Source organism: Amblyomma mixtum, chromosome 9 (assembly GCF_055824585.1).
Source record: "Amblyomma mixtum isolate Tamu chromosome 9, ASM5582458v1, whole genome shotgun sequence".
Taxonomy (NCBI): Eukaryota; Metazoa; Arthropoda; class Arachnida; order Ixodida; family Ixodidae; genus Amblyomma; species Amblyomma mixtum.
In genome coordinates, this window is record NC_143020.1 from 103,046,488 (window position 1) to 103,071,542 (window position 25,055).

Genomic DNA, 25,055 nt, shown 5'->3' on the forward strand with positions numbered 1-25,055 from the left:
GCAAAAAATGCAGTTGCAGAGCACGTGCTGTCCACTGGCCACGAGATAGGCTGGGATGAGGTGGAAATATTGGCGACGGAAAGAAACCTATCTGCAAGACTGCATCTAGAATCCCTAATCATCCAGACAACGGCCAACACGCTAAACAAGAATCAGGGCACGCTACATCATACTTACGTGAAAAGATTGCAGAAGATTCTGAAGCGTATATAACCATCCCTTCTTCTGTGACAGCCTTATTGTGAACAAGGGCCCCGTATGGGACCCGAAACGTCATTTTTCATCTTTCGACTTGGTCAGTGACCCAATTTTCATTTGTGAATAAATCATGCTTCGCCCTGACCAGACGGTGTTCCGTCGAACCTTGGACTAACACGATCTATAGCACCGTAGAACCTAATCTATCATTGCCTTCACACAGACGGCTTATTTCGTGCGGCTCTTGCTTGTGTTATCAACACGTGCGGGTGATCTAAGTGCTCTTTCCTTTCACGGCGGATTAGACAGAGTTTTGTGATAATGCGGCGTATTCTAGCGGCCAGTCGTCATTCGTGTCGAATACTGCACGCAATGTCTCAAGAAAAAAAAAACAATACTAGGAACCAGGTCCTTACAAGGTATGACATTGTTAGCCCAATCAAAAACGCAAGGATAAGTGTAAAAGTGCCCCTTTCACGACGGCTCCTACGTGAGCAGCTTGAGGCACGAGCGTCCGCAGCCTGCTGAAGTCCCATGTACAGTGTGCGCATGCGTGTCTAGGCCTTGTGGTGCGCACCAGAACGAATAACTCTTAGTCATGCACAGGTCTGTCACAGGGCGGGGCAAAGCGGATCGCTGGTTTTGAGGCGAAAACCTTTAATGCCTCATCGTTGTCGGCAGAAGGTTGTCAGCACAGGTGTCATGCTTTTTCTAGTCTGACCAGAAAACAAAATCTTTGTACAGGATGGCATCCGAACCACCATCCTTCCGTTCCGCGGCCGAGCGTGCTAATGGCTAAGCTACTTCCTGCCGACGCATATGTAGTTCTTGTCTAGGAGGCTGGAGAGTGTTTGCAGAAAGGCGTCGAATCCGGATGCCTCCCAAACGCCCTCCAGTGTCTCCAGTTTTTAGGACTTAACCCCACACCAGTGTCACAAGCAGCAACACCGCGCTTAAGGTTTTCGCCTCACCGCACTGTAGGTCAACAATGTGTCCCCCTAAATTTTTCAATGCCGATCGGAGCGGAGTAACCCAACCCTTATAGCGATCGAAAGAGGAAGCTTTGATCAGGACGTCAGCAAAGTCTATTTTAATCTATAAGCACACAACCTCTGTACGTTGAGTGTTCACCACGCCAAGTGTCCAAGCATATCTTGAGGCAACAGGAACTGTTTGTCGCCGAAGCCGCAGTGTTAATAGAGGCTTTTGGCACAGCGTACACACCGTTTTATGATTAGCAAGCCGCCGAGGGACTAACACTCTCAACTACCTGCACTATGCACGACACCGCGCTGTTGTCATCCTCCTCGGGGCTGTTAATCCGTCGCGCTGAGCTACGCCAACTTCCTTAACAGCCACTGGTCAAGCGCGTTTTTACGTCGCTACAACAAAAGTCGCAATGTTGTGCGCAATGCCAATGTGATCTGGACGTCGCTTATTATAAGGATGGCTATGTCAAGGTCTCAGTGCGGCTGCGGTGTGTTTTTCTTTGCCCACCTTCATTCCGACACCGAGTTACATGGGTAGTGGACGTCAGTGGTGAACAGAACAGACAGTACAACAACAAGCTTGAAGATGAAGGCGAAACAGCGATCAATGAAGAACTGTTTTTGACGTTTCGGCTCCCACGTGGGAGCCTTGCTCGCAATATGCTCAAGGCAACGGGCACACGCGTTACGAAGGGCACTGTCACTGCTACTAAGTGTATCCTCGGTTGTTTCAATGATCAGGGATTCCAGATGAAGAGGACTTCGAAGATTCTTTTCTCTTTTTTTTTGTTTTGTTTTAGAATATGCAAGTTACTAAAATAAATGCTCTGATCCTTGGTTTCAGAATGTTCAGCGGCTGCATCATACGAAACTTTTTTTTATTATCAGTGTGGCGGTCTGGTTTCGGTCTTTGCACAAAGCTTCCACTTTCACCCACATACGCATGGTCACAGCCTCCGCATGTTATACTCTACATTGTGTCCGGGAAGTTTCTATTTTCTTTTTGGAATGCTCTCTTCCACGTTGAGCAGTATTACTACCGTAACTTTTTCGCCGGCACGTGTGGTACCTCAACGCACTGGGACCCCAAGATGCAAGCCAATGATTCGCGTATTCCGGGTATTAGAGAACAGGCCAGGTTTCTTCACAGACCACGTGAGGCGCGACAGTTTGCTTTCCACAGCGTTGACGAAAGGCAACGGGTAGTTGCTTTCGAAGGAATCTTTTCGAACTCTTTTTGGGTCAGCTTCCAAGTCTCCTGGCTCTGCTCGATGGAAAATCGAGTCATCCAATGATGTTTTGTGAGAAGCTCTTCAATATGGGTGTTCTTCCTGTATACGCTGAATAAGAGAGCAGACTGGCTCCGTTTCAGTAAGACGTTCTGAAAAGCAAGCTGTTCGTTTTCTTCTTTCTCGACTGTCAACTGGATAGCGCCTTCAATGCTATTCAGATGAGTTCTCAAATCGGGTAAAGTACTCTTTATAACAGAATTCGTATACAAGCATTCAGTTACCTCACTTCACGTCATTGGTATCGTGCTCTTCTGTTCTCCCCAGCCATTGTTTTCCGATAACCTCCCTCGCTTTGAACGTGTAAGTCTGTGCGCAAGGCTCTAACATTTATCGACGTACCGCGCAAAAATCTTTGGCGCTGGGCTGAACGAAGATTTATAATGCGTGGCTTCCTAGCCATTTTATTTACAGGTTTGCAGCGCTTACCTAAACTGAGCGCCCATGGCTGTGCCTTCAACCTGTTTGTAAAGCACCTGGTCGAAGGTACAATAGGTATTGCTAGGCAGAAAAGCATGAATGCTTTGAGATCGGGCACATCGATTGGCGACCTTTCAGGAAAATTGGCAGCAGATTCTACGGCAGTTGCGCAAACCTGAACTGCTAAGTCAATTGGAACGCGTGTGGAGCGAGGCTTACCATTAAAAAAAATTCAAGGGGCACTTTGGCACTCTAAAGTGCTACAAGGCGAAAGCGTTTTATTTACTTTTTTTATTTTTCATATTTTTGTTTGATTTTTTTTATTTTTGCTCCTTTCCTTATTTTTAATTCTTTATTTTTATTTTGTTTTTATTTTTGTTTATTTTCTAATTTTTATTTTTATTTTCAATTTTCCTGACTTTATTCCTTTTATGTTATTTATGAAACCCATGCATTCACTAGATGCGCCTTTATTCATGCTCGAACCCTGAGCCTTCGTGGCGGACTCTCTCCCAAGTACTACTTGAGGCTCTAAACTTGACTAAACAGTTCTGCGATGTATCAGGCGCGGCTCTTAATTTAGAGAAATTCAAAGGCTTTGGTTGGGTTATTGGGGAACTAGGCCAAGCCAGTTCGGTGGCATATGCTGGAACTGTAGCCCTCTTGAGTACCTAGGCGTTCCGCTGCACCAAGTTCAGCCTACTGGGATTCACAAACTGTAACTCTACGGCGGCAAACACAGGCTTGGATGGGTAGGGAACTCTCAGTGTTTGCGTGGGCACAGGTCTGTAACATATTTTTGTTTGCAAAGCTCGCGTATGTCCTTCAAGTCCTGCACTGTGCGAGGAGGAAGGTGCAAGCAATACACAGAATATTTGTAACATTCGTGTGGCGCTCTCAATGGGAGCCCATGAGGCGTGACAACTTGTTCCTTCCCTTAGAGGGTGGTGGAGTGGGCCTTGTTCACCTGTTCGTGCATCAACTTGTTTCCCGTTTTTTCTTTTTCAAATCGGCAAACCACCCGTTTCTGGTAGCTGTGCTCATTAGGCGGCTTAGTTTAGTTTTCATTTGCCTTACTTATTCGCACCGACTGTGCAGGCTCGTGAGGGGACTTTATGGGGATTCCTTAAGGAGGTTGCTGACACTTTCAATTTCCTCACTGTGCGCTTCTCTTTAGATTACCTGTATAGCCTCTCGAGAAAACAGATGACCCAGGCTCTCGCTGAGTCTTTGTTCCCTGCACCATTGTATTGGCAGCCTTATCTGGGGTCTTTGGACATCAGTATTCTAAAGCGTGTTAGGCGGATGTGCATTCAGGCAGCCGCTAAAACGTTCTTTTTCAAACTACACACAGCGACGCTGCCTGTCAAGACATTTCTTAATGACAAGGGGATGTTTGTACCCTGGAATGTGAATTGCCGTCTGTGTAATGTGCCTGAGACAATTGATCATTGCTTCATCCTGTGCCGTGATGCCATGTTCTTTTGAGACATACTACAACGAACTCTTAAGAAGGACATTGAAATTACACCGTACACTATTAGATTTCTGCCTGTTGACAAAAAACTCTGTTGTGCCTCATGATCTGTTTATGTTGATGGGACTATTCAGTCTTTGGAAAAGCCGTACGATGGACAGACATGCCGAGCCACCAAGATCGTCCAAATCTGTGTTTCGTGAACAGTGTGCTTTGGTGAGGAGTGTATATGCTGCACGCGAAGAACCTCCAAGCTGGCTGCCGTGCCTAGATGCATGTGTGTGCCTCCCTGAATTTTGATGTTTTGATGGGGATGCAGTGTTGAGTTAGGACTATGGCGGGCTCCTATTAAGCAGCCTGGTAACTTGAGACGCGAACCAGTCTGATTGAAGTTTTCCTCCTTTCTACGGAAGTTCTTCCATGCAATAAAGGAAAAAGAGCCTTCGTGGCGGAGTGGTACGGCTCCTCTTCAAATGTCAAAGGCCCTGGTTCGATTCCCACCCTCGGCGCAGTTTCTTTTTAAGCAGTGACGCCGAAAGGCGGACAAATCTGCCGACGCGTCTCTCGACGCGGCTGCCGACGCGTCTGCTAACGACAGTATGAGCCATTAAAGGCTTTCGCCTTAATAAAGACCGCCATGTCAACGCCATCACGCATCTTCGTGCTAACACTGATTTGGTCGTTCTACCAGGTGACAAAGGAAATGCCACTGTTCTTCTCGGCAAGGTCGATTACAAGAGCAAAATGCTGCCCCTGATGAATGACCGCAGCACTTACGCCCGACTCAAGACTCAGTCGCTGCAAAAGTCGCTTACTCTACGCTGCTGTTTCACAAAGTCTCAGCACCTGTGGTGTATTGTCTTCCTAAAGTAGAGAAACCCAAGTACTAGTGGTACCTATGGTGGATTTCACCCGTTGACCCTTCTTGCAAGCTCTCCGGCTTTCTTCAACGCTTTTATCGTAACCTCGGTGGCTGTCGGATTGACTAATTTTTGCCTGTACACGGTCCCTCGCCTGGGCTGCGAGGATTTTTTTATACAGGCGCAGCCCTGAAGTAATTGGAGCACTCAATCACAAATCGACATTTCGTCGACCACGCTACTCACCAGCGTCTCCTGGAAGTTATCGGTTTTGCATGACATTACGGAAATCAGGTGAAGAAATTTGTTCGGATAGCGGGGCCACGGCTAGAGTAATTAAGCCGGAATAATATGAAAGCATAGGAAGATACCATCGTCCTGGAGTGAACGTAACTGGACTAATTATATAATAATGATGCGCATCGAATGCTGGTGGCTCTCCATGTCTGCCTATTCCCGAGATATCGATAGTAATAGCTTGTCGACGCAACTTCGAAGAGGGGAAAATGCGCCATTGTGTAGAAATATATGCAGGAGTAACCTCAGACAGTTATTTTTTTTCTCGCTTATGTACCGTGCTTATCTTCCATAATACGGTTCTCGCACAGCTTCAAGCCTTCTCCATTCGATTATGTTCACCGTGACACTAGCGGCAATGCAGGACGTACCACGTCCACCGCTGTGGACGAGGGTGGCGCTGGTGAACACTCTTATAGTTAGGTTTCGTGCAATATAAACACCCCCGAAAGTAGAATATTGTACAGCCGCCGCCGTATTGGTACAGCACTGTACGCGAAATTCGGAGGTCGCGGGTTCGGATCTCACAGGCGGCATGCGGTTGCTTTCTCTTTAGCTTTCTAATCGATCATCTTTCATATATAATCGTTAAATTCACCATTCCACCGGCGCGCGTCACCACCACATGCTAAAAACACAGATGGATCCGCATGCATAGAACGAACGTGGCCTCCACCATGCCGGAGCTGATCGCGGAGGCCACGGTACGACCTGCGAAGTTGCAGACATGCGAGGAAGATGGAGCTGAGGCGAAGAGGCCGGCATTATATGACGGGGAGGTTTGTGCCAGTCGAGCGAAACCTCCCTTGGCAGCCCCCCAGTGGAGGTCGACGTCAACAATAAGGTCACCGCCGCCCAAAGGCGTGCTGCTTCTGTCACGTGATGTGGCTAGCCACTATAGGGGGAGGAAGTTCTCTCCCCTACGAATATCGAGTAAAGTCCAAGCATGGGACGCAGGAGAAGATTTTTCATTTCGGCTGTACCAATATTCGGTTGCCTCGAAATGGATTAACTTGGCGGCAGCTAGGGCTAGACAGCTAAACAGATTAGCCATTGAGCCACAGCAACTGAAAGAAAAACTTTAAGGATAAGACAACAGTAATATTGCGGAGATGAAAACAGTGGCTGCCCACACTAATAAATCGACTGGTAAATAAAATTTCTTTCTTTAATACAATTTTCTGACAGATTTATGAGAGATGTCGAACAACTGTTTAATCACTGTGGTTCCACCTTTCTTGCGTGCACCAGATACAGTGAGGGCCTTGTGTCGAAGACCCCTTCCGTCGTCCACTTCATCACTTCTTCGGTAACGTCTTTTCTGAGGAGCTCTTTTTCCTCGGGCGTTAGCAGGGACGCTGCTGGATTCAGTGATAGCTGCATGTCTGAAATACGATATGAGCGTTGAAGAAGCACCAACTCTAAACCGCTGCCCTAAAACATTTTTCAACTCGCCTGTCGACTGTGCTTCGGTTTGTCTCAGGGTTGTTCGTTATGGAGCTGTGCTTGATTCGAATGTCTTTGTAGGGGTGGGCGCAGGTCCCATCGCAAAGCAAGTAAAAGAGCAGCTACGCGGCGATTCTCACTTTACAACCTTGAGGAATATGGGCTGAGAATAAAATTCCAACGTACACGAACACAAAATGGTAGAAACGATTCTCATCCTACTAGGCATATTGCATAGGCGTGAAAATGGTTTTGCACACTTGAGAATGATAGAAGTTAAGTAAAGCAAACAATCCCAGCAAATATTCCAGCACGGTCAAATGCGATCCAGGCCTGCACTGAATGGTTGGTGGCTTCCGCACAAGTCGATTGCTTGTAGCGCCCATCTGCGGGTGCGGATCTTTTCGTCGCTGCGTGAAACAACGTCGGCATGCATCTTTTGTTACTGTAACGTTTAGCTCATACGAGAGAGGGCGCCACACACCTCGTGAATTGCACAAGAATACCTCATGACGCATATTGCGAAAAGTTTCTTGCGCACCTACTAAACTTATGTCATTAGATATCATCTGGAAGGAAATTTCTGGGGGTGCACGCCGACTTTCAGTAATGTGCTGAATGAATAACTGCGTGACTGTTATTCGCGAACACGAATGTGCAGTACTCAAGGCGAGAAATGCATCAAGCACTTAGGGTTTCCTCAATTTTTCCTACAGTCGCGTTATCCGGCACAAAAGGGTGCTAAGTTTACAGTGGGCTCTCGTTGATTCCAACTAGCTTGCTTCGAACTTCCAACTGATGTTTTGGGCTCGTCAGCATCAAGTGTATGAAGGAGAGCTCAATCATAATTGGAAAGTCGGATAGTTCGAGCAAATTTTAGATTTCTTTTGTATTCAAATTATCGAGATACCACTGTAATTCATCTTTGTCTTTGGGAAGTGGGCGCTACGGGTGGAGTTCAAAGGCAATTGTACAATACACCGTCTCAAAACATCCCATGAAAAACCTCAAACACCCTCTGAAGACGCCTTATAGCCTTCTGGAAGACTATAAAAATCCTTCAAAGATGACCATTTTCCAGCCCAATCCTTCAAAAGGATTCATTTCGGTCCCCACAAAGTTTTGGCGATGAGAGGAAAAGGACAAGGAAATACACAGTAACCAACAGTTCGACGGGTACCGAAAGTAGGCCGAGAGGCACGTTGAAACAAAGAATAAGAAAGAACAACAGCCTTCGACAACAGAATACCAGTATATCTTTTCTGCATCATTCAGTACCCTGCCAACCCAACTTCTTCATTTCATGTTAGGAGAAGGAAGTGACGCCAACCAAGTAAAATACAGAAAAAAACACGACGTTTCGGGACCGGCTCGGCCCCTTCTTCACGGTGTGACTACGGGCATTGAAGGACTATGCTACGGGCGAGCGCAGCTTGGCTTTTTAAGCCCCTGCGTGGAGGACCTTCGAGTCAATGGCCGCAGCTCATGGACATAGGATGAGGGGAGAGTCCACAGGGAACGATTAACATTCTCTCGTGTTTGCTGAATGTGCCACGACTCGAGTAGAAGCCTCCTGCGTGGGTTAGCTTCCGTTTCCAATACAATGGTGCTGTCGAAGTCAATTGGATGGTCACACCCTTCGCAGTGTTCGGCCACGGCGCTGCGTTGACGATTCATGTGACGGACGTCCGCTCTGTGTTGGCTCAACCTTTCCGCGAAGTTCTTCGCTTCCCCTATGTACGACTCCGGGCAGACGGAACACACGGAATTTTGTACACGAAGCCCTGGGCCTTTTCTCTGGGCTGCCGGTTTTTTGGGCGGGGGAGAAAGCGACCGATAGTGCTGGTCGGTTTGTGCGTTGCCAGCACCCCTTCTTTTCCGAGAATGCGAGCCAGCGTCTCGCTCACGCCTCTCACGTATGGGATGCAAACACGTTTTTTCTTCTGGCACGCGTCTGAAAAAATAATAGATCGGATTTTGTTTTGCCTTTCTTGTTTCCTGATAATGACTCGACGCTGAGTGGAGTTCTCTCGTGCAGCGTTTGGTCGTTTTCGAGTGCGCAGCGAGCAACGGACACAGCGAGGGGAACCGGTACGCAGGTAAATAACGACACCACGTCAAACGAGACTAAGCTTTCGTCTTCCTCCACGGTAAGGTTCGAGACAAGTTGGACAAAATGCCGCGAATTCTGTACATGCGTGGGTGTTCTGCCGACGAGCGGCGCCATTAACTTGTGAAAGGTAAAGTTTGAAACAACCCACTGCAACGTAAGTTCCTGAATCCATGCTCTTGCCTGTCTCTTTTTAAATGCTGCGCCGATCATTTCCAGTTTCATCACATTTTACGTGCGCATCTTTTCGTGTTTCTTTTTTAGGACTCATTAGGCCTCAGGCTTTATCACTACAAGCTTGCGCAGGGTGCTGGACAATTACATCGTGTGTACCTTTCTTCACAAGGTATTGGAAAACTCTGTCCGTATCCCAACTCGCGTCCCTTTCGAAAGCGTCCGTTACAGCGACACATGATTGGCTAAAACACCGGAAGTGGATTCGGAGGTTCGACGCATCCACTTCCGGAGTTTTAGCCAATGAGATACCTCCCAAAATGACAAGTTTGAAATGGGTGTAAGTTGGGATACGGGCTCACATTCTCCTGTATGTCTCGGCCAAATGTACATGATCCTCAGGCTACTTCGATGCTTTCTCACTATCTCATGATGTGTGAAAAAACCCCACAGATTGCTCACCAATGAATGATTCGGGTTTGCTGTAGTCATGCGGCACGCCGAACAGGAGTTCGCAGGTGCGGGGCTTAAAACTAGCGCCGTTCAGGAGGTCTAGAAGGTAAGACAGTCTCGCATCGTCGTCTTCCAGGTCTTGGCTTCTGGGGACGAACCCCTCGAAGACCTGAAGAGCACGGAACAAGTGCGACACCTGGATGATGTACTGGAAACATTGCCTTGTCGCCGCAACTATATAACATGTTTAACACGATAGAAACTTCAGCTGATCGTCAATAAAACTTGTATGAAAACAAAAAAGGACTGCGCCTACCTTGTCACTCGTTTGCAGAATGCCAGAACACCTTTTTTTATTCGCTGTTACTGCTCACATAGCGCCGGCGTGAACATAATCATTAATACACCTTTCACTGCTATGCCTCCACGCTCAAGAAATTCCTTTCAAATATTCCTTTCACGCTTGAGAAACGGATGCAATTCTTGTCACTAGTTTCACGGTATTACCCATAGAAGGCAAGCGTAGCAGGGGGCGGCAGAAAGTTAGGTGCGTGAATGAGATTAAGAAGTTTGCGGGGATACAGTGGCCGCAACTGGTGAAGGACAGGGTCAACTGGAGAGACATGCGAGAGGCCGATTTTGCGCTGGAGAGCTTGTAGAGTAATACTTTATCGTTCTTCGGCATTCACACACGCACTATCAACCGACGCCTCCCCGCCGAAATTGACACCGCGCAAAACACGCACAGTATGTGCCACACTTAGAGGGAACACTGCAACGCGTAGCGGCAAATAACGGGATACGTGAAACATACGTCCACCATCAGTCAACGATCTAAATGCGCTTCGCTCACATTCACTGGAAACTTGGTCTGGTGCAGTGCAATTTCAATCTACAGAGACTTGTTAACCATCAGTGGATTCGGGTCGGTTCAGTGAATGTGGTATACCATCTTTTTTTCGCTCTATCAGCCACAAGTACGAAATTCAGAAATCTGCGCTCAAGTGCGATCTATGATCGATTGGCAGGCGCACTGCTCGGTCGCTACCACGATTGAGCTCTGGCCTCCCTGACTGTCGCATTCAGTCTACTTTGCACATTCTTTTGTACAGTGCAGCTGTAATATATTCAGAAAAGATTTCCCCAATCTTTATCGCTTTAGTTTTCAATACTTTCCGTGGTGATCAGGGCATGAAAAGAAGTAGTTATAATGAGGGGCACAGATGTTCTGAATGAAGTAGAGAGAGCGTTGATACTGGATTTCAAAATACATTTCCCAGAAGGCGCCAGTAACAAACACACTATTTTGGAATTATTATTGGTACATGATCATTGGCATTGTTCTCTGTATTGTACTGCATGCAAGTTTACGCGCGTAAATGATCTCTGGCCTGCTAGCAAAACAAGATGGGTGCAGTAAAAAGAGTGAGCCTCTCTTACGCTCGAGAACTTCTTCCAGCGATTCAGCCCAGCAATCTTTCTCCAAAGCATCCTCGTCGGGGACCAGGCAGGGAAGACCAGAAGACATTCCCCAGAAGGAGTGAGCAAACGGGACACGTTCTTTATGGCCTTCGCCTGATCCTTGAGCCAGTTGAGGCAGAAGAAGGAGTAGACGCGGGCAAACTGGCCGTATTTGGTGACGAACTCGGTGACGTCATCACCAACGTTCAGGTGGTCGTACTCGATGCTGGGATGTGCGCAGTTCTTCCGGGCGTAGGACAACATCTCCTCCGAGGCGTCCACAGCAACTAGCCTCCGACAGGGCGGACATCTGGGCAGAAGCCAGTCGCGGGTGAAGTCGCCCGTTCCGCAGCCAAGGTCTAGAAACTGTTGGTCTTGGGTGGGTATCGGCGAGAACGCCATCTGGAGCAAGTCCAGGATCTTGAGGTTCATTTCGCGCTGTCTGTTGTCGTTCCTGGCGTACAGCTGCGAATTGTAGCTGGGATTTTTGGGACAATGGGTGCTCGTGCTTGACATCGTTGTTACCAGTAGTGTGCCTGTGCCCTGTTCCTATAGGAGCATGGGAGAACAATGGCACTGGCTTTACGTAGGCTCGTCAAACCGGTTTATAGAGCCGACGTAGAAGGTCAAATCACTACGTCTCGCATCAGTTCACATCAGCGGCTCATTGAAAAAGAACCTCCTATTGCTAAGTCTGTACTTCTGCCCCGCATTCTCAACTCTACGACTTAAAAGTGCACTAACGAGGAATCTGAAATCGCCTTTTTACCGCAGGAATTCGCTCCACACCCTCCGAGCATTCTTCGAATTTTTTTATTATTGTCCTGTGCGGCCGATTTTTCGATCAAATCGATAAACATCCCTGCTCCCGTCATTTTTTTTTTTTTTCAACTCGCCTTCGAAAAGAGGAGGAGTCAGCCAGCGCGTGTCGTTCCTTTGAGCCAGTCCCGCGGCGGCTTCGCTTTCGATTCTATTTAGTTTTTTTAGGTTTCCGTGAATAACTAGTTTCAGCCGCAGACTACATAGCCACATATTAGGCCTGCTGGAGTAGAAATACACGCGGAATCTTTGCTTTCGCCGATCGCTACGTATCAATCCGCCGATTGCAGAGCGGCAATCTGAAACGTGGCTGGCTGAAAGGCACTCGATTCATTAGTTGACTCCACTTCCGTTTGAAGGTGAGATAAAAAAAAAAAAAAAAGGTAGGAGCCGGGACGCTTAATTCGATTTACTAGGGAAATCGGCCGCACAGGACAATAATTCGAATTTTCTAAGAATGCTCGGAGGGTGCAGAGCGAGTTCCTGCAGTAAAAAGGCGATTCCTCTTTAGTGCGCTTTTAATTCCTGATGAAGACTATGATTCAGGATATGCTGGCCAACAATGTCCAAGCGTTTCACCATTCCACACCTCTAAGTGCAAAAAGCGCAATTATGACGTACCACATGCACCTCCCAATAATAAGCCCTGCTTGATAGACCTGTATCTGCGTCATATGACCTCATGTCCAAGAGACGTCCTGTGGACGTCTGCCGGACGTCAATGTGGGTGGTGGGTAACGGTCCCCATTGTTCTCTCCGCGAAGCTGAAGTGCGTAGCAGCAATCCCTACACATAGAAATCTACCCGGAGTTGCCTTCTCACTAGATAATTGTATATGAATAGCCCGCTGGCATGCATAGAATGTGTGACGTCATTCATCAATGCGCTGAAAGATAACAACCGCTCTTCCTCCCCCCTCCACACAGCCTAGTTGGTTTGTCGAACTGAAAACAAATATGGAAAGTGTAGTACATAACAATTAGTAGCGATAAATACTTTTCGTGCATGGACACTATAAATGCCTGGCTTTCTCAGGGTCTTGCGACCAGTCATGTTATCACATCTTCGCACGGTTCATGAAAGACAATGCCTAAAAGCTTACCCACACGCGAACTCTTCTTTGAAGCTGGCAACGCCTTCGCTGTTGTATGGCAAAAAACTAATTGGCTGCCGAGCCACCTACAGTCAACTGAACGGAAGTGATACATGAATTCGGTTCGTCGTCCGCTCGTAAACACACGAGTTCCGTTGGCTTCAGTGTTTGCCTCGACGGAAACGTTGGCAGCTTTCGGGCTCCATTGTTCCAGACCCGGTGTCTACGTGTCTTGCAGCTTGCTGCTACTAAAACTGCATGGCAGGAAAATCGAGCAAAGTCGTTTTCCGGCTCAAAAAACTCTAGACATCGTGGATGCAGCATATAGCAGGTGTCCCAGAGAAGCAGGCCAATTTTTGAGTTACGAAGATAGCTTCTGAAACAGGATAATTCCAGTGTCGGCGGACATCAGAAAACAGGTGAAAAAAGTTAACTATTTAGCTGGTTAGAATATGTCTACTTAGGGCAGGCAGTGACCGCTGATACGGATCACGAGAGGGAAATAACTAGAAGAATAAGAATGGGCTGGAGGGCATATGGCAGGTTCTCTCAGATCATGAATGGCAGTTTACCAGTATCCCTCAAGAGAAAAGTATACAACAGCTGTACCTTACGGGTACTCACCTATGGCGAAGAAACATGGAGGCTAACGAAGAGGGTTCAGCTTAAGTTAATTAACGACAACGCAGCGAGCTATGGAAAGAAAAATGATATGTGTAACGTTAAGAGATCAAAAGCGGGCGGAGTGGGTGAAGGAACAAACGCTAAGGCAAGATAACCGCTGTTTTTTTAAGGGTAACGGAGTGAATTCCAAGAGAAGGCCAGCGTAGCAGGGGGCGGCAGAAAGTTAGGCGGGCGGATGAGATTAAAAAGTTTGCGGGGCTACGGTGGCCGCAACAGGCAAAAGACAGGCTTAGTTGGAGAGACATGGGAGAGGCCTTTGCCCTGCAGTGGGCGTACTCAGGTTGATTATGATGATGATGAGTTAGCCGGTTAACTAATTTCTGAAAATGAACTTTTAAACTATCACAGTTAGGAAGTGGTTGCAATTAGAGATTTGTAATCAGTCGTAAGTAAAGGCCAGATAGGTCTCTAAAATTTCGAAAACACGATTACCCTCGACGAAGTGGCCCAACAAATTTGGGCTACGTCTTGCCAAAATACATGCGCTTTTGAAAAGCATGTGGTGAAAGCTAGCACTCCAGTGCACGTAACTAGTCGATTAATAGCCGAATTTAGAGGAGCCACAGCGTCTAGGGTAATAGCATTTTAAAGATTTTAAAAAATGAAATAGGTGTTACTCACGATGGGCAACAAATCTCTTAATGCAACCAGGTGTCTAAGTTTAATAGTTTAAAGTTCATTATCAGAAATTAGTTACCGAGCCAAATAGTTAACGTTATTCACCTGTTTTTTTTATGTCTGCCTACACAGCTAAGTATTATTCTGCCGTAGAAGCCGCCTTCATAACTCAGAAAGCCTATTAACTAAAGCAGCGTCGTGCGAAGGTTCTTTTCCAGCAGCACATCAAGAAATCAGTTTCCACCGTAATGCGTGCTCTCTCTGTCTATCGCAGTAATTTTTTTTTTCGAGAGAGAACAACAACATGCATACGATCGAGTTTCCAGAAAGAGGCCTTGAACGCGCACCGGATACGGCACTGCTTATCTTTTCATTTTTTACTCTCAGTCAAATGCAGCGAGCATTTCCTTTTCCTCTTCAAAAATACATATGAAGAAAGAACGCTTTCCGGCAAACGAGTGTAGCAAACCATTAGAGTCAGATATGTCCGTACATGGCGGAGGGAAAACAGCTGGTCGTAGCTGTTTTTCCTCACATGTTAGACGACGAGTCCAATGTCATCGAAATCCGTATACGTCGGTGAGAGTGCTCCAACAGCCACGACACGTGTCACAGGATCAAGTGGGGCGAACGTAATGCAACGTGATTACTGACTTGTGATAATCTCGTCCATTCTGTGAGGAATTACGAGATACTGTTAGCCAGGTGCACACGGTGGCGTTCACAGCTGTTTCTTTAATAAGCAGCTTACTTGGGTTGAGCAGTTTGTATATATTGTGTTTCAAATTATTCAATACAAACTTTTCTTCGAAAAGCCGTAAAAGATACATCTGTGCAGCTTGATTTTGCGGCATGGCGGATATTATTTACTTAATGGAATGCAACAAAAGGGCGAGTAATACCATAACTAAAGCGGTCAACTTTTCATTTTTGGATTTAGGGCAGAAAAATATACAGTCAAACTGAAGCCCTTCGACGTCGAATACGAACGAAGTTCGCGAAATATTTAAACCGGTGCTATGCTTAGAGATAAGCTGGATTGAAAATACGAGTTTGCAACAGCTCATTAAGTTGGCTTTTCCGCAGTTCATATTGATAAAATGGCGCCACTACACGTTGTTCGTCGTGGGAATCAGGTCAGCATCATCCGCGTCATAGAATATATGAACTGCGTCTGTATTCGATGCACGCGACGCCAATTTTATCAATGTGCAAAATGGGAAAGCCAACTTCACTGACCACCTGGGGGTCGAAATTTCCGGAGCCCTTCACTACGGCGTCCCTCATAGCCTCAGTCGCTTTGGGACGTTAAGTAGCCATAAAACCAAACCAAACCAAACCAAACCAACTTCACCAAGACAACCAAAGCGGCCGGAGTGGGTGAGGGAGCAAACGCGGGTTAATGACATCCTACTCGAAATTAATAGGAAGGAATGGGCTTGGGCAGGGCATGTAATGCGAAGGCGAGATAACCGCTGGTCCTTAAGGGTAACGGAGTGGATGCCAAGAGAAGGAAAGCGTAGCAGGGGGGTGGTAGAAAGTTAGGTGGGCGGATGAGATTAAGAATTTTGCGGGAATGCGGTGGCCGCAGTTGGCAAAGGACAGGGTTAATTGGAGAGACATGGGAGAGGCCTTTGACCTGCAGTGGGCGTAGTCAGGCTGATGATGCTTGCCAAAATGCTATTGCTCGACCTTCGGGCATAACCCTGCCTAACCTTTTTTGTGTTCTTGTAGACGCGCATTAACACATCCCCCTTTCTTCCCTACTTAAGAGTCACCACATGTGAGAAGTAAAGAATAGATGACTTAATTGCCACATCAGACAAACCGGTTCTGATGATTAATGCCGCATGCGCTCCGCGGATTTTCCACAGCACGGGACGAGTTAACTAGCCTAATAAAATTTATAAATTTGTTACGAGCGGAAATTAAAATGTTATTTCGGAGGTGATCTCCAATTTTCCTTAGACTGGTCGAAAAGCCGTGCGGATACGGTACAACTGTTGTCTTACGTCAGTCACATGCATTTGATGAAACGCTGTGAGCGGCGAAACTTTCAGCTGCCATTTTTCGCTTCAGTTTTTCTGCTACTGAAATAAAGATACGATGAGGGTAAGCGGTTTTCGTCAGCCTTTCTATTTGACCTTTAAAACTTGCTCCTGCACAGTGCGCGCAGAATTCATGCCAGGAGTTTGTGCAAGTGCAAGTTTTCTATCGCTGTCTCAACCAGTTTAGAATGGGCAGACTCGTACGCGGAAAATGATTTAAAATTCCTCTAGGATCAGACTTTCAGCATATACGAGATGATCTGAAGGTCGAGAAACCTAATCGAATCATCACGTGGTTTCTCGTGAGTCAGAGTCAGAGAGTACAGATAAGAACAAAACGTATTCAAGGCATCTGAAGCAGCGTTGTGTGTCCGGTACTTGTGTTCGTCTGTCTTTTCGCGCTGTGGCTACCCTTATCACAGCAAGTGCGTCTACCTCATGCGCGACTACACCTCAAGGAAGATGCGCCATCTATACTACATCTCAGTATTTTCATGCAGCCCTACCAAGTTGCGAAGAGGGCACAGGTGATGTGCTGACGCCGCAAAATGTAGTGCCAGGATTAAGTAGGGATATAGGCATATGCGATAGCGTTCTTTAAAGTGCGCCTGCGTCATCGAGACGTACGCTCGCGTACGTTAATGCGTTAAGAATGTACCTCCCGAGCGGTGCACAGCAACATCACACTCTACCACCTCTCAAACCATTTTGCACCCTTCTAGAGACCATCCGCCTAAACAGGCATCCCCCCGCCCCATAAGCAACTTTCCCGGCCTAAGACGCATCTAAACTTTCCCCATCTACACCACCTACACACACTGCATTCGCCGAACTTTATACGCTGATACATGTCCCTGGTGTAGTGATATTCCTGCGTTCACACACATTGCATGGACATGCGCAGCTAAACCCAACCACTTAAAGCCTCCCAACGCGGCGCGAAAGCAGTGGGAGGTGCCGCTGACCAGCGACACCCTGGGAGACCAGGCGGTGCTCACCGCCATCGCCAAAGCGTCGGCTTTAGCCATTGGGGTCTTGGATAGAAGTCTCCAACTTGTTTTCTCCAATGGACTTCTTCGCTCTCATTAAATATCCCTTCCTTCCTTCCTTCCTTCCTTCCTTCCTTCCTTCCTTCCTTCCTTCCTTCCTTCCTTCCTTCCTTCCTTCCTTCCTTCCTTCCTTCCTTCCTTCCTTCCTTCCTTCCTTCCTTCCTTCCTTCCTTCCTTCCTTCCTTCCTTCCTTCCTTCCTTCCTTCCTTCCTTCCTTCCTTCCTTCCTTCCTTCCTTCCTTCCTTTATGGGAAGTTTCGCAACTGATAACATCAAAGAGGTGACATCTCCGAAGAGACAAAAAGAAATGCTTTCTTTCTCGTAGTCCACTGTGGTCGAACAAGTGATACTGCTAGCTGCATTATGACCACAACCCCCTAAAACACATTATGAAAGCACCCACTCCAAACAGAAAATGCGCCAATCTATCACATGTCTCGTATGCCTAAAGTCAGGCTGCAATGAAAGGCACTCGTGAGACTTCTCGGTTAAACGAGGTCGACGTAGAATAAAATGTTTTTTCTCTCTTTTGGGTCAGAAATAGGATAAGTAAAAAGAGCTGTTTCTTTTTCCAGCCGCCCATGAAAATAATGAAAGGGCAACTCCGGCGGCTGGATTGGATCAGATTAGAGAAACTTTATTGATCTAAAAGATCAATGGGGCGGGATGAATGGCCCCCTAACAGAGGACGACCTTTCCCACCCAGTCCGCAAGCTTGGCTTGCGTGTTCGTCTCAGGCTCCCTTAGGAGCCTAAGCCAGGCCTCCCGGGAGGGAGCCGGTAGAAGGTCTTTTGGAGGTGGACTTTCCTTAAATTCCCATACGATGCCCGAGCTGTATAGCGGACAACTCTTGCACCAGAGGGCGCTGTCACCCCACAGCTACACGCGCTCCACGAGGGCTGCCTTCAGAAGAAGCTGAAGACGGCTACGATGGAAGCAAGGCCTCCGGGAGAAAAAACGCTTTTTCAGCCTTATACAGGTTTATCGATGTTTCGCTGACGCACAAGTCCGGGAGAAGACCCGCTTTCCCCGATTGACGGGGCGACTCGGACTTCCATCTTGCGAAGTAAGCAGCTGCGATCGGCAGGCACCTGCCTCGGCTGCGCATGCGGGGTCGCCGTGCCCACAGCCATCGCCGCGCTTTCCTGGTTCGCTGTCCACTGGTCCGCCCAGCGGATCAAAGCGAGTGACCCCCGGACGACGTTCTGCTGCTCCAGCGAGGCAGCCACGCTGTTCGCCGCCATCGACAACAAGCAGCAGCCGTGCACAGATTTCTTCGCGTACATCTGCAAGAACGCCCTCGAGGACGGCCTCGTACAGCGTGACGTGGCACGAGACTTGCTGGTGAGCCATTTGCGCACGGAGACTACACTCCTTGAAAAAAAAAAAAACGTAGCAGCAACAAAAACGGGGACGAAAAAATTCTAAGGGCACTTAAGTCTGTTTACGTGGAGGAGTGCGAAAGCTTGCGTTTCGAGGAAAGGGAAGAGAGCAGTAGAGCTCAAATCTCGACATCTCGGTGGACACCTCAACCGCGCCTTCGGGGGAGAACGGAGTCTCACAAAGCATGCATTTTATTGGAGCATATGGCATTGGTTCGAATCCCTGTCGCAAGCTAGAATCTGATGTCATTAAAACATGTAACCTATGTGCAAAGAGTAATGCTATGACACAGGCGGAATGCTGTACTACGAACGGTTCCTCAAAATTTTGGTGAATGCTTTCGGGAGTACTGCCACCGCATTAAGGCCAACTATTGCTGACATCGCTGGGATTTCACTTATCTCTTTATCAGCCAGCGTGTGCTTCGGCGGACGCGGTTGTTGCGACACGCGTCTTTTCTCACACTTTCTCTCTAATCTTTCAACTCTCTTTTATGAGCACGTGGCAGCGGTGGTGGCTCGGCTCGACCTGGTCGGCAGGCCCGTACACTCTCCTTTTCATTCTTCTCTCAGTAGCAACAACAAAAGCGCACTTGCAGTGTCTATTGTTCAATTGAGCGTCGTCGCTTCGGCGGGTCATCAACGAATTAGTCATTGTCCAGTCATGGCTAGTTAGTCATGGGTCATGGTAGCTGCGCTCGTCGATGAGTCACCCCAGGCGCTGGATGTGACGCCAGATGGACGGACGGGAGAATGAGCCATTAAAGGCTTTCGCCTTAATAGACACACATACGACAGACGAATTCTGCACTTCCAACTGACTTTTAGTTGTTGGGAGTGCAACATTCGTCTTGTGTGTGTGTGTGTCTATATTTCGTCCCCGTTTTTTCAAGATGGATCAATTCCAACTGGCCCAAACTTCAGTGGGTGCACAAGCCAAAAAAAAAAAAGAGCACATAACTATAGTCGAATACAACTAAAGAACGCAGCGCGTTTTCACGCTCAAAGGATCTCCTTCCAGTCAATGGCGTTGGCCGATTCTCATGACCCTGCTAGCGTGACAATGCAGGGAGCGCCGCCACAATGCAGGGGGGTCTATCGCCAAACATAGAAGAAAGGAGAAGAAAGCCAGGTGGGCGGATGAGACTAAGAAGTTTGCGGGGATAAGGTGGCCGCAGATGGCACAAGAGTATGTGAAGTGGAGAGTTATGAGACAGCCCTTTATCCCGCAGTGGGTGTGGTTAGGCTGGTAATGATGATTTAGGCATTTTAATTTTTCTTTTGTGCGTACCGCCTGCGGCAAACTCGGCAGTTTCCGAACATGAAATGGAAAACGCGAGTTCCCTGCTAGTGTTGGCAAGTTCAGGCGTAATTCTAGAGTGTTTAAGCGCCAGAGTTGGGAACTTCTGCTGCACTTCACTCCAACCCGCCATTTCGAAGCCGTTGGGCGCGAACCTACAACGGTCACATGATTTCAGATGACCAATCACAACTAGCGCCCACTTCCTTAACCACGAAGGTTAGGTTTTAATTTCCTACCAAATGAACGCGGGGGTTTTGTCATTTGGCATGCAGTAAGGATGGCGAGGCCCTTTACCCCGGACAGGTTCCTAGAAGTACTGGACAGTGCAGTTCCCGTTGGATATCCGTCAACCATAACATGTATGGAGGTGTCACCAACGGACTAAAGAGCTTCTACGGAAAGGAATGCCTCTGCACTGCGGCATGAAACGGCCAAGTGTTGGGACATACGTGGAAAACGAAAACATTATCGTCGGTTTAACAATCCTCGACCTTGTCCTATCGTTAGTACTGCGCTGCCCACAAGCACCCCACAAAAGATGGCTATTGACGACTACGTTCGGTTTGGTTCTTGATGTCCACTAGACGTCCTTTGCCTCAGTGAATCACACAGTGATGTAACGCGAATCTCCTTGACTGGCCGCGTTTTGGAAGAGGTGGGCTCTTGTAAAATGTCTGTGTTAGTTTCTTAACAGATCTTTAATGAGGCGCTTGGCTCTGTGCCACTGTTTTCTCTTTGCAGTGGGACATCACCTCTGACATCATCAAGTGCACCCAGAACTACGGCAGTGAGGCAGCAGCCGCACTGCACACCCTTTACACATCATGCGTCAAAGAGATGTGGCAGGAGGACCTGCGAGCCAGGGACGTTGCGGCGACCGTGCTAGAAATCGCCAACAGCACCACGCGAACGAGTGGCGAAAGCTTACTCCGCTTGGCCCTTGCAGTGGGTAAGCGGTACCACCTGCCGTTCATCTTCGAAGTAAGGAGCTTACCCGGCGAAACAACCCGGCTCACGTTCGCTAGGGGGACACCTCGAGTCGCCGACCACAAACGTAAATGCGATGCTTCCTGATACGGCATGACTATCTCCGTCCTTAATTCGCACTTTGACACTAATTACACCAGTGAGGACATCTCGAAGTGGGAACAGCAATTGCCTCCTAGTGTCCGAAGACGAACATCCGTGTCTTTGAGAGAGATTAGCGAAGCGTTGGACCATCTACAACCGTCCCAACTCAAAGCCATACTCCTCGAGTACTTTATAGATGTTGAACGCGTGAAAACAATCTTGGCCATAGATGAAAATGGCCTCTTTGCGGACATTCGGCTTCTGATAGACGCGCAGCATCAGCCGCTGGCGTTGTTCTACTTGTTGTTTCTTGTCGCTCTCGAAGCCATGTACTACATTCAACAGGGCAGCACGCTAAGTTCACCTAGTATGCGTAGTGAGGAAGTCTGCCAAAGTCACGTGCACCTCAACTTCCACCTATGGCGCATTACGTACGTGGCGGCGCTAGCGAGTCCTGCTAAAGACAACCAGCTGCAGAACATCTTCGAGGCCACGCGGAGACGATTCATTGACTATGGCCCACTTCGGCGGCTGGTGGCGGCCGGAAACGACACTCAGCACTTCCGGGCAATAGTCGGCAACATATCGCTCATGCTGCCTGGCGACCTGGTCTTCCGGGAACCAGCCGTGCCACACATGACCTCCCGGGGCTTCGCCCGGAACTTGTTCTTGGCTCTGAACTTCGAGTTCGAAGCTAAGAAGGAGACGGTGCGACGATGTGTGCCCTGGTTTTGAGACAACCCCGACAACAGAGCTGCGGATCGCATGTTCTTTGCGGATGAGACCACTCTGTACGTGTCATCACTGGGCTACGGGTGGCTGAGTTCGGCTACCGTCGACCCGCTGCTCGCTGACGCTGCCGTGATTGCGAATCGCATGGCCGTCATGCTGTGGATTAAACTGGTCGCCTGGAAGGGCTGGTCACGAGAGACAAAGGTGGCCCTACAATCGCACAGGTGATGTATATTACTCGGAGGTTAATTCCGAAAGAACACAATCAGGCTTCTTTTTGTTACGGCTTCCATCACATTCGAGGTGAAATTTGGATTATTCCTTGCCCTCTAGCAACGTGAAAGCCACCGCACTAGCTCGGTGCTGTCGGCTGCTTACCTGAAAGACGCGGGTTCGATCCCGTCCGCGCCCGTCAAAATTTGATGGAGGCGAAATTATACAGCCACGTGTACTCTGCAATGTGAGTGCACGTTAAAGAACATCAGGTAGTCGAAATTTCCGGAGCCCTTCACCACGGCGCCCCTCATAGCCTGAGCACTTTGGGACGTTAAACTCCCATAAACCAAACCAGCTAGCAATGTGAAAATGGTTAGAGATGGTGGCGTCGGAGATAAGCACCATCGCTGCCGACGTATATTCAGACGCCCCTCGTGCATCGCTTCTGGTCGACTATAGAAGCTTGACATTATGAAAGCCGTGATTAACATTGCGTTGGTGTAAGAGCTAAGCCTTAATCGCTTAAGATAGCGTGCTTTGCGTTCGCGCCGTGAAATTAAACATACTTCGTCTTATAATTTCTGGCAGTAAAGCGAGCAGCTCATCCTTTCTGTGTTTTGTCTTCTCGCGTTTGTAATTTGGCAGTGTAAACCCTAGTGTACAGATTCTTTTCGCACATTGATCGAATGACTAGGCATTGCGTGCAACAGAAAACTGTCCTGTCGATTGCCTGGCACCCAGCTATTCACGAGACGTGTGTGAAAGAGTTACTACATGCAGACACTCAGTGATTGAAACTGTTCGCTCAGTTCGCTCGCACAGTTCGCTCACTAAGGGTCTCATACGTAGCGCAATGATAAAGGTGGTCTGGTTGCGTGCAAGAGCCTCTACCAAAAGGAAAGAGAAAACACGACGCTCCCGCTCTTATTGCTATGTAATGTCTGTGTGTAGACTGCGCTGCACATACCGCACAGTGCTACTCTGAAATCCACTGAAAGATGATAGATGCGGATAACTTCCATTTCAGCAGTTTTGATGACATTATGTTAACCTCACACACCATCCACTGCTTACAGAAACATGCAGTAATATCTCTGACCGCAGAATATGTCACCTGAAAAGTATACACAGTTAATAATTCAGAACATACGGAAAATGAACTCAGTGAGAAGCGCCTGTGTGAGAACAAAGATGAAAAATAACAAAGGGCAAACAATAACGGCCCCACAAACTCCTGACGGAAGAAGAGGATGAATTCTTGTGGTGCAAGGGCATCTGCAGCCAAGGAGCGTCATGGCGCAAGGTACTTTCGTTTACTCAAGGCGGGGTCAAAGACCCATTTAACAAGCATTTCACCCTAAAGAAGCCGAGCACCAGACCAGGGGTAAGCTTGTACCCATTGTATCACCGGTGGGTTCCCGGCAGCAATGGGAATCGAACCCCGCACCTCCCGCATGTGAGGCGGACGGAAGAGGAGGGCATTGTTGCGTCATATTATATTCAGCAATAGCAAACAGGCCTCTCACATCCGGGATATTTTGAGTTCATACGGACACAATCAAAATACAGATCTTTTTGTACATTACCGAGCATCTCCTTTCACTATAAGCCACCTCTGCGGTTTGAAGACTCCGATCGATCCCGAATTAGGTATAAGCACTGGCGATGCTGTCGTGAAGACTCGAATCTTTCCCTGCCGTTTTTCGAACTGCGTTCTGAAGTAGTGGAGCCATTACGGCAGGGCTCGCAAGCGTTCGGCTTTTTCTAGCGCACACGAGTTTTCTCGAGAAACATCTTTCCTTGGCTTCACCTCAGAATCATGGCACAGGAACTCTTTGGGCCGTACTCTGACTTTAGGACGCGCATTCTTTTAGTACTTGTGTATCCCATTTCAGGTTCAGGACAGTGAGTTCAGGAGCCATTTCTTGTGAGCCATGGCCCATTTTGTTCAACTATGCGGGCAAACCGCTCGAATCGCGAACGAGACGACAGCGGGCTGTCACCGGAATGGCTCGGATTTCTTTCAGCTCGTCAGTAAACAGGAGCAAGCAGTACGTGAGAGAAGACTTTTAAGTGCTACTAAACAACCAAATTCAGGAACAAAAAAAAACGAATGCTGATAATGCATTCGTAAAGTACACAAACAATGTTATTGATGTTTTCACTCGACAAGGAATCGTGTAGTGCGTGGTAGGCTTATACTTAATGAGCACTGGAACTCTTTCGGGCGTCCTGCGGACGCCCTGAACATCCGCTGTACATCCATAGGAGTTTTAATGTCCATTGGGTAGTCTCTCATTGGCAGTAACTGGAAGGTGCTGCTGACGAAAATTGTGGAAAATTGATTGAAGTACGGATGTTTCAAACTCCTTTAAGGTTATCTCTGTCGATGCTTTTCATGCAGGGAATGCGTGCTGAGCGCCTCACGCGCAAAGTACCTCGTATCCGTGCACCCCGTGGTGGAGATCAAGATGGGGCTACAAGTCGCCGTCATTGTCGGGGCTGCAGGTAGTGCCCATGGCGAGGCCGCCACACCAGTGGCCGCCAGACCTAGCTGGTACACGATGCAGGACGCCTGGAGCCTCTACCGGATGTCGGAAGCCCAGTACTTCTACGCCCGCTTCGCCTACTACCGTTGCAGCACCTCATCGCAGGCTAGAGCCTTAGTGAACGAACTTGTAAGGGGCAACATTGACTGCGCTACAGCGTTTCAGTGCCCGCGCAACAAGTACGTGGTTGAACAAGGTGACTGCGTGAACATTACTGTGCAGAATAGTTGACACTGATTGATGTGAGCGTGAGGTTGTTAAGGACCTAAGCGCCTTGTTATGTTGGGGGATCTTTTTGAGTGCCCACCCTGTAAGTCG

The 25,055-nt window shown here is 48.0% G+C and overlaps 1 protein-coding gene and 1 pseudogene across 3 annotated transcripts in view; one reads left to right on the forward strand and one right to left on the reverse strand.

The window, feature by feature from the left end:
* Positions 1–6,680: 6,680 nt before the first annotated feature.
* Positions 6,681–25,055, reverse strand: part of LOC149330425 (4-vinylphenol methyltransferase 1-like) — a 63,793-nt gene continuing 45,418 nt past the window's right edge. For 2 of the 3 annotated variants that reach the window (XM_089559852.1, XM_089559851.1), the window contains exons 2-4: positions 11,154–11,723; positions 9,723–9,882; positions 6,681–6,915 (exon numbers count right to left, since the gene is read on the reverse strand). In XM_089559852.1, coding sequence (XP_089415978.1) covers positions 6,749–6,915; positions 9,723–9,882; positions 11,154–11,690 — 864 coding nt within the window. In that variant the 5' untranslated portion in view covers positions 11,691–11,723 and the 3' untranslated portion in view covers positions 6,681–6,748. Of the gene's footprint in view, positions 6,916–9,722; positions 9,883–11,153; positions 11,724–13,095; positions 13,183–25,055 lie in introns of those variants that run through there. The other variant, XM_089559853.1, reaches the window with a different exon arrangement.
* LOC149330426 (uncharacterized) lies at positions 14,882–24,968 on the forward strand (annotated as a pseudogene).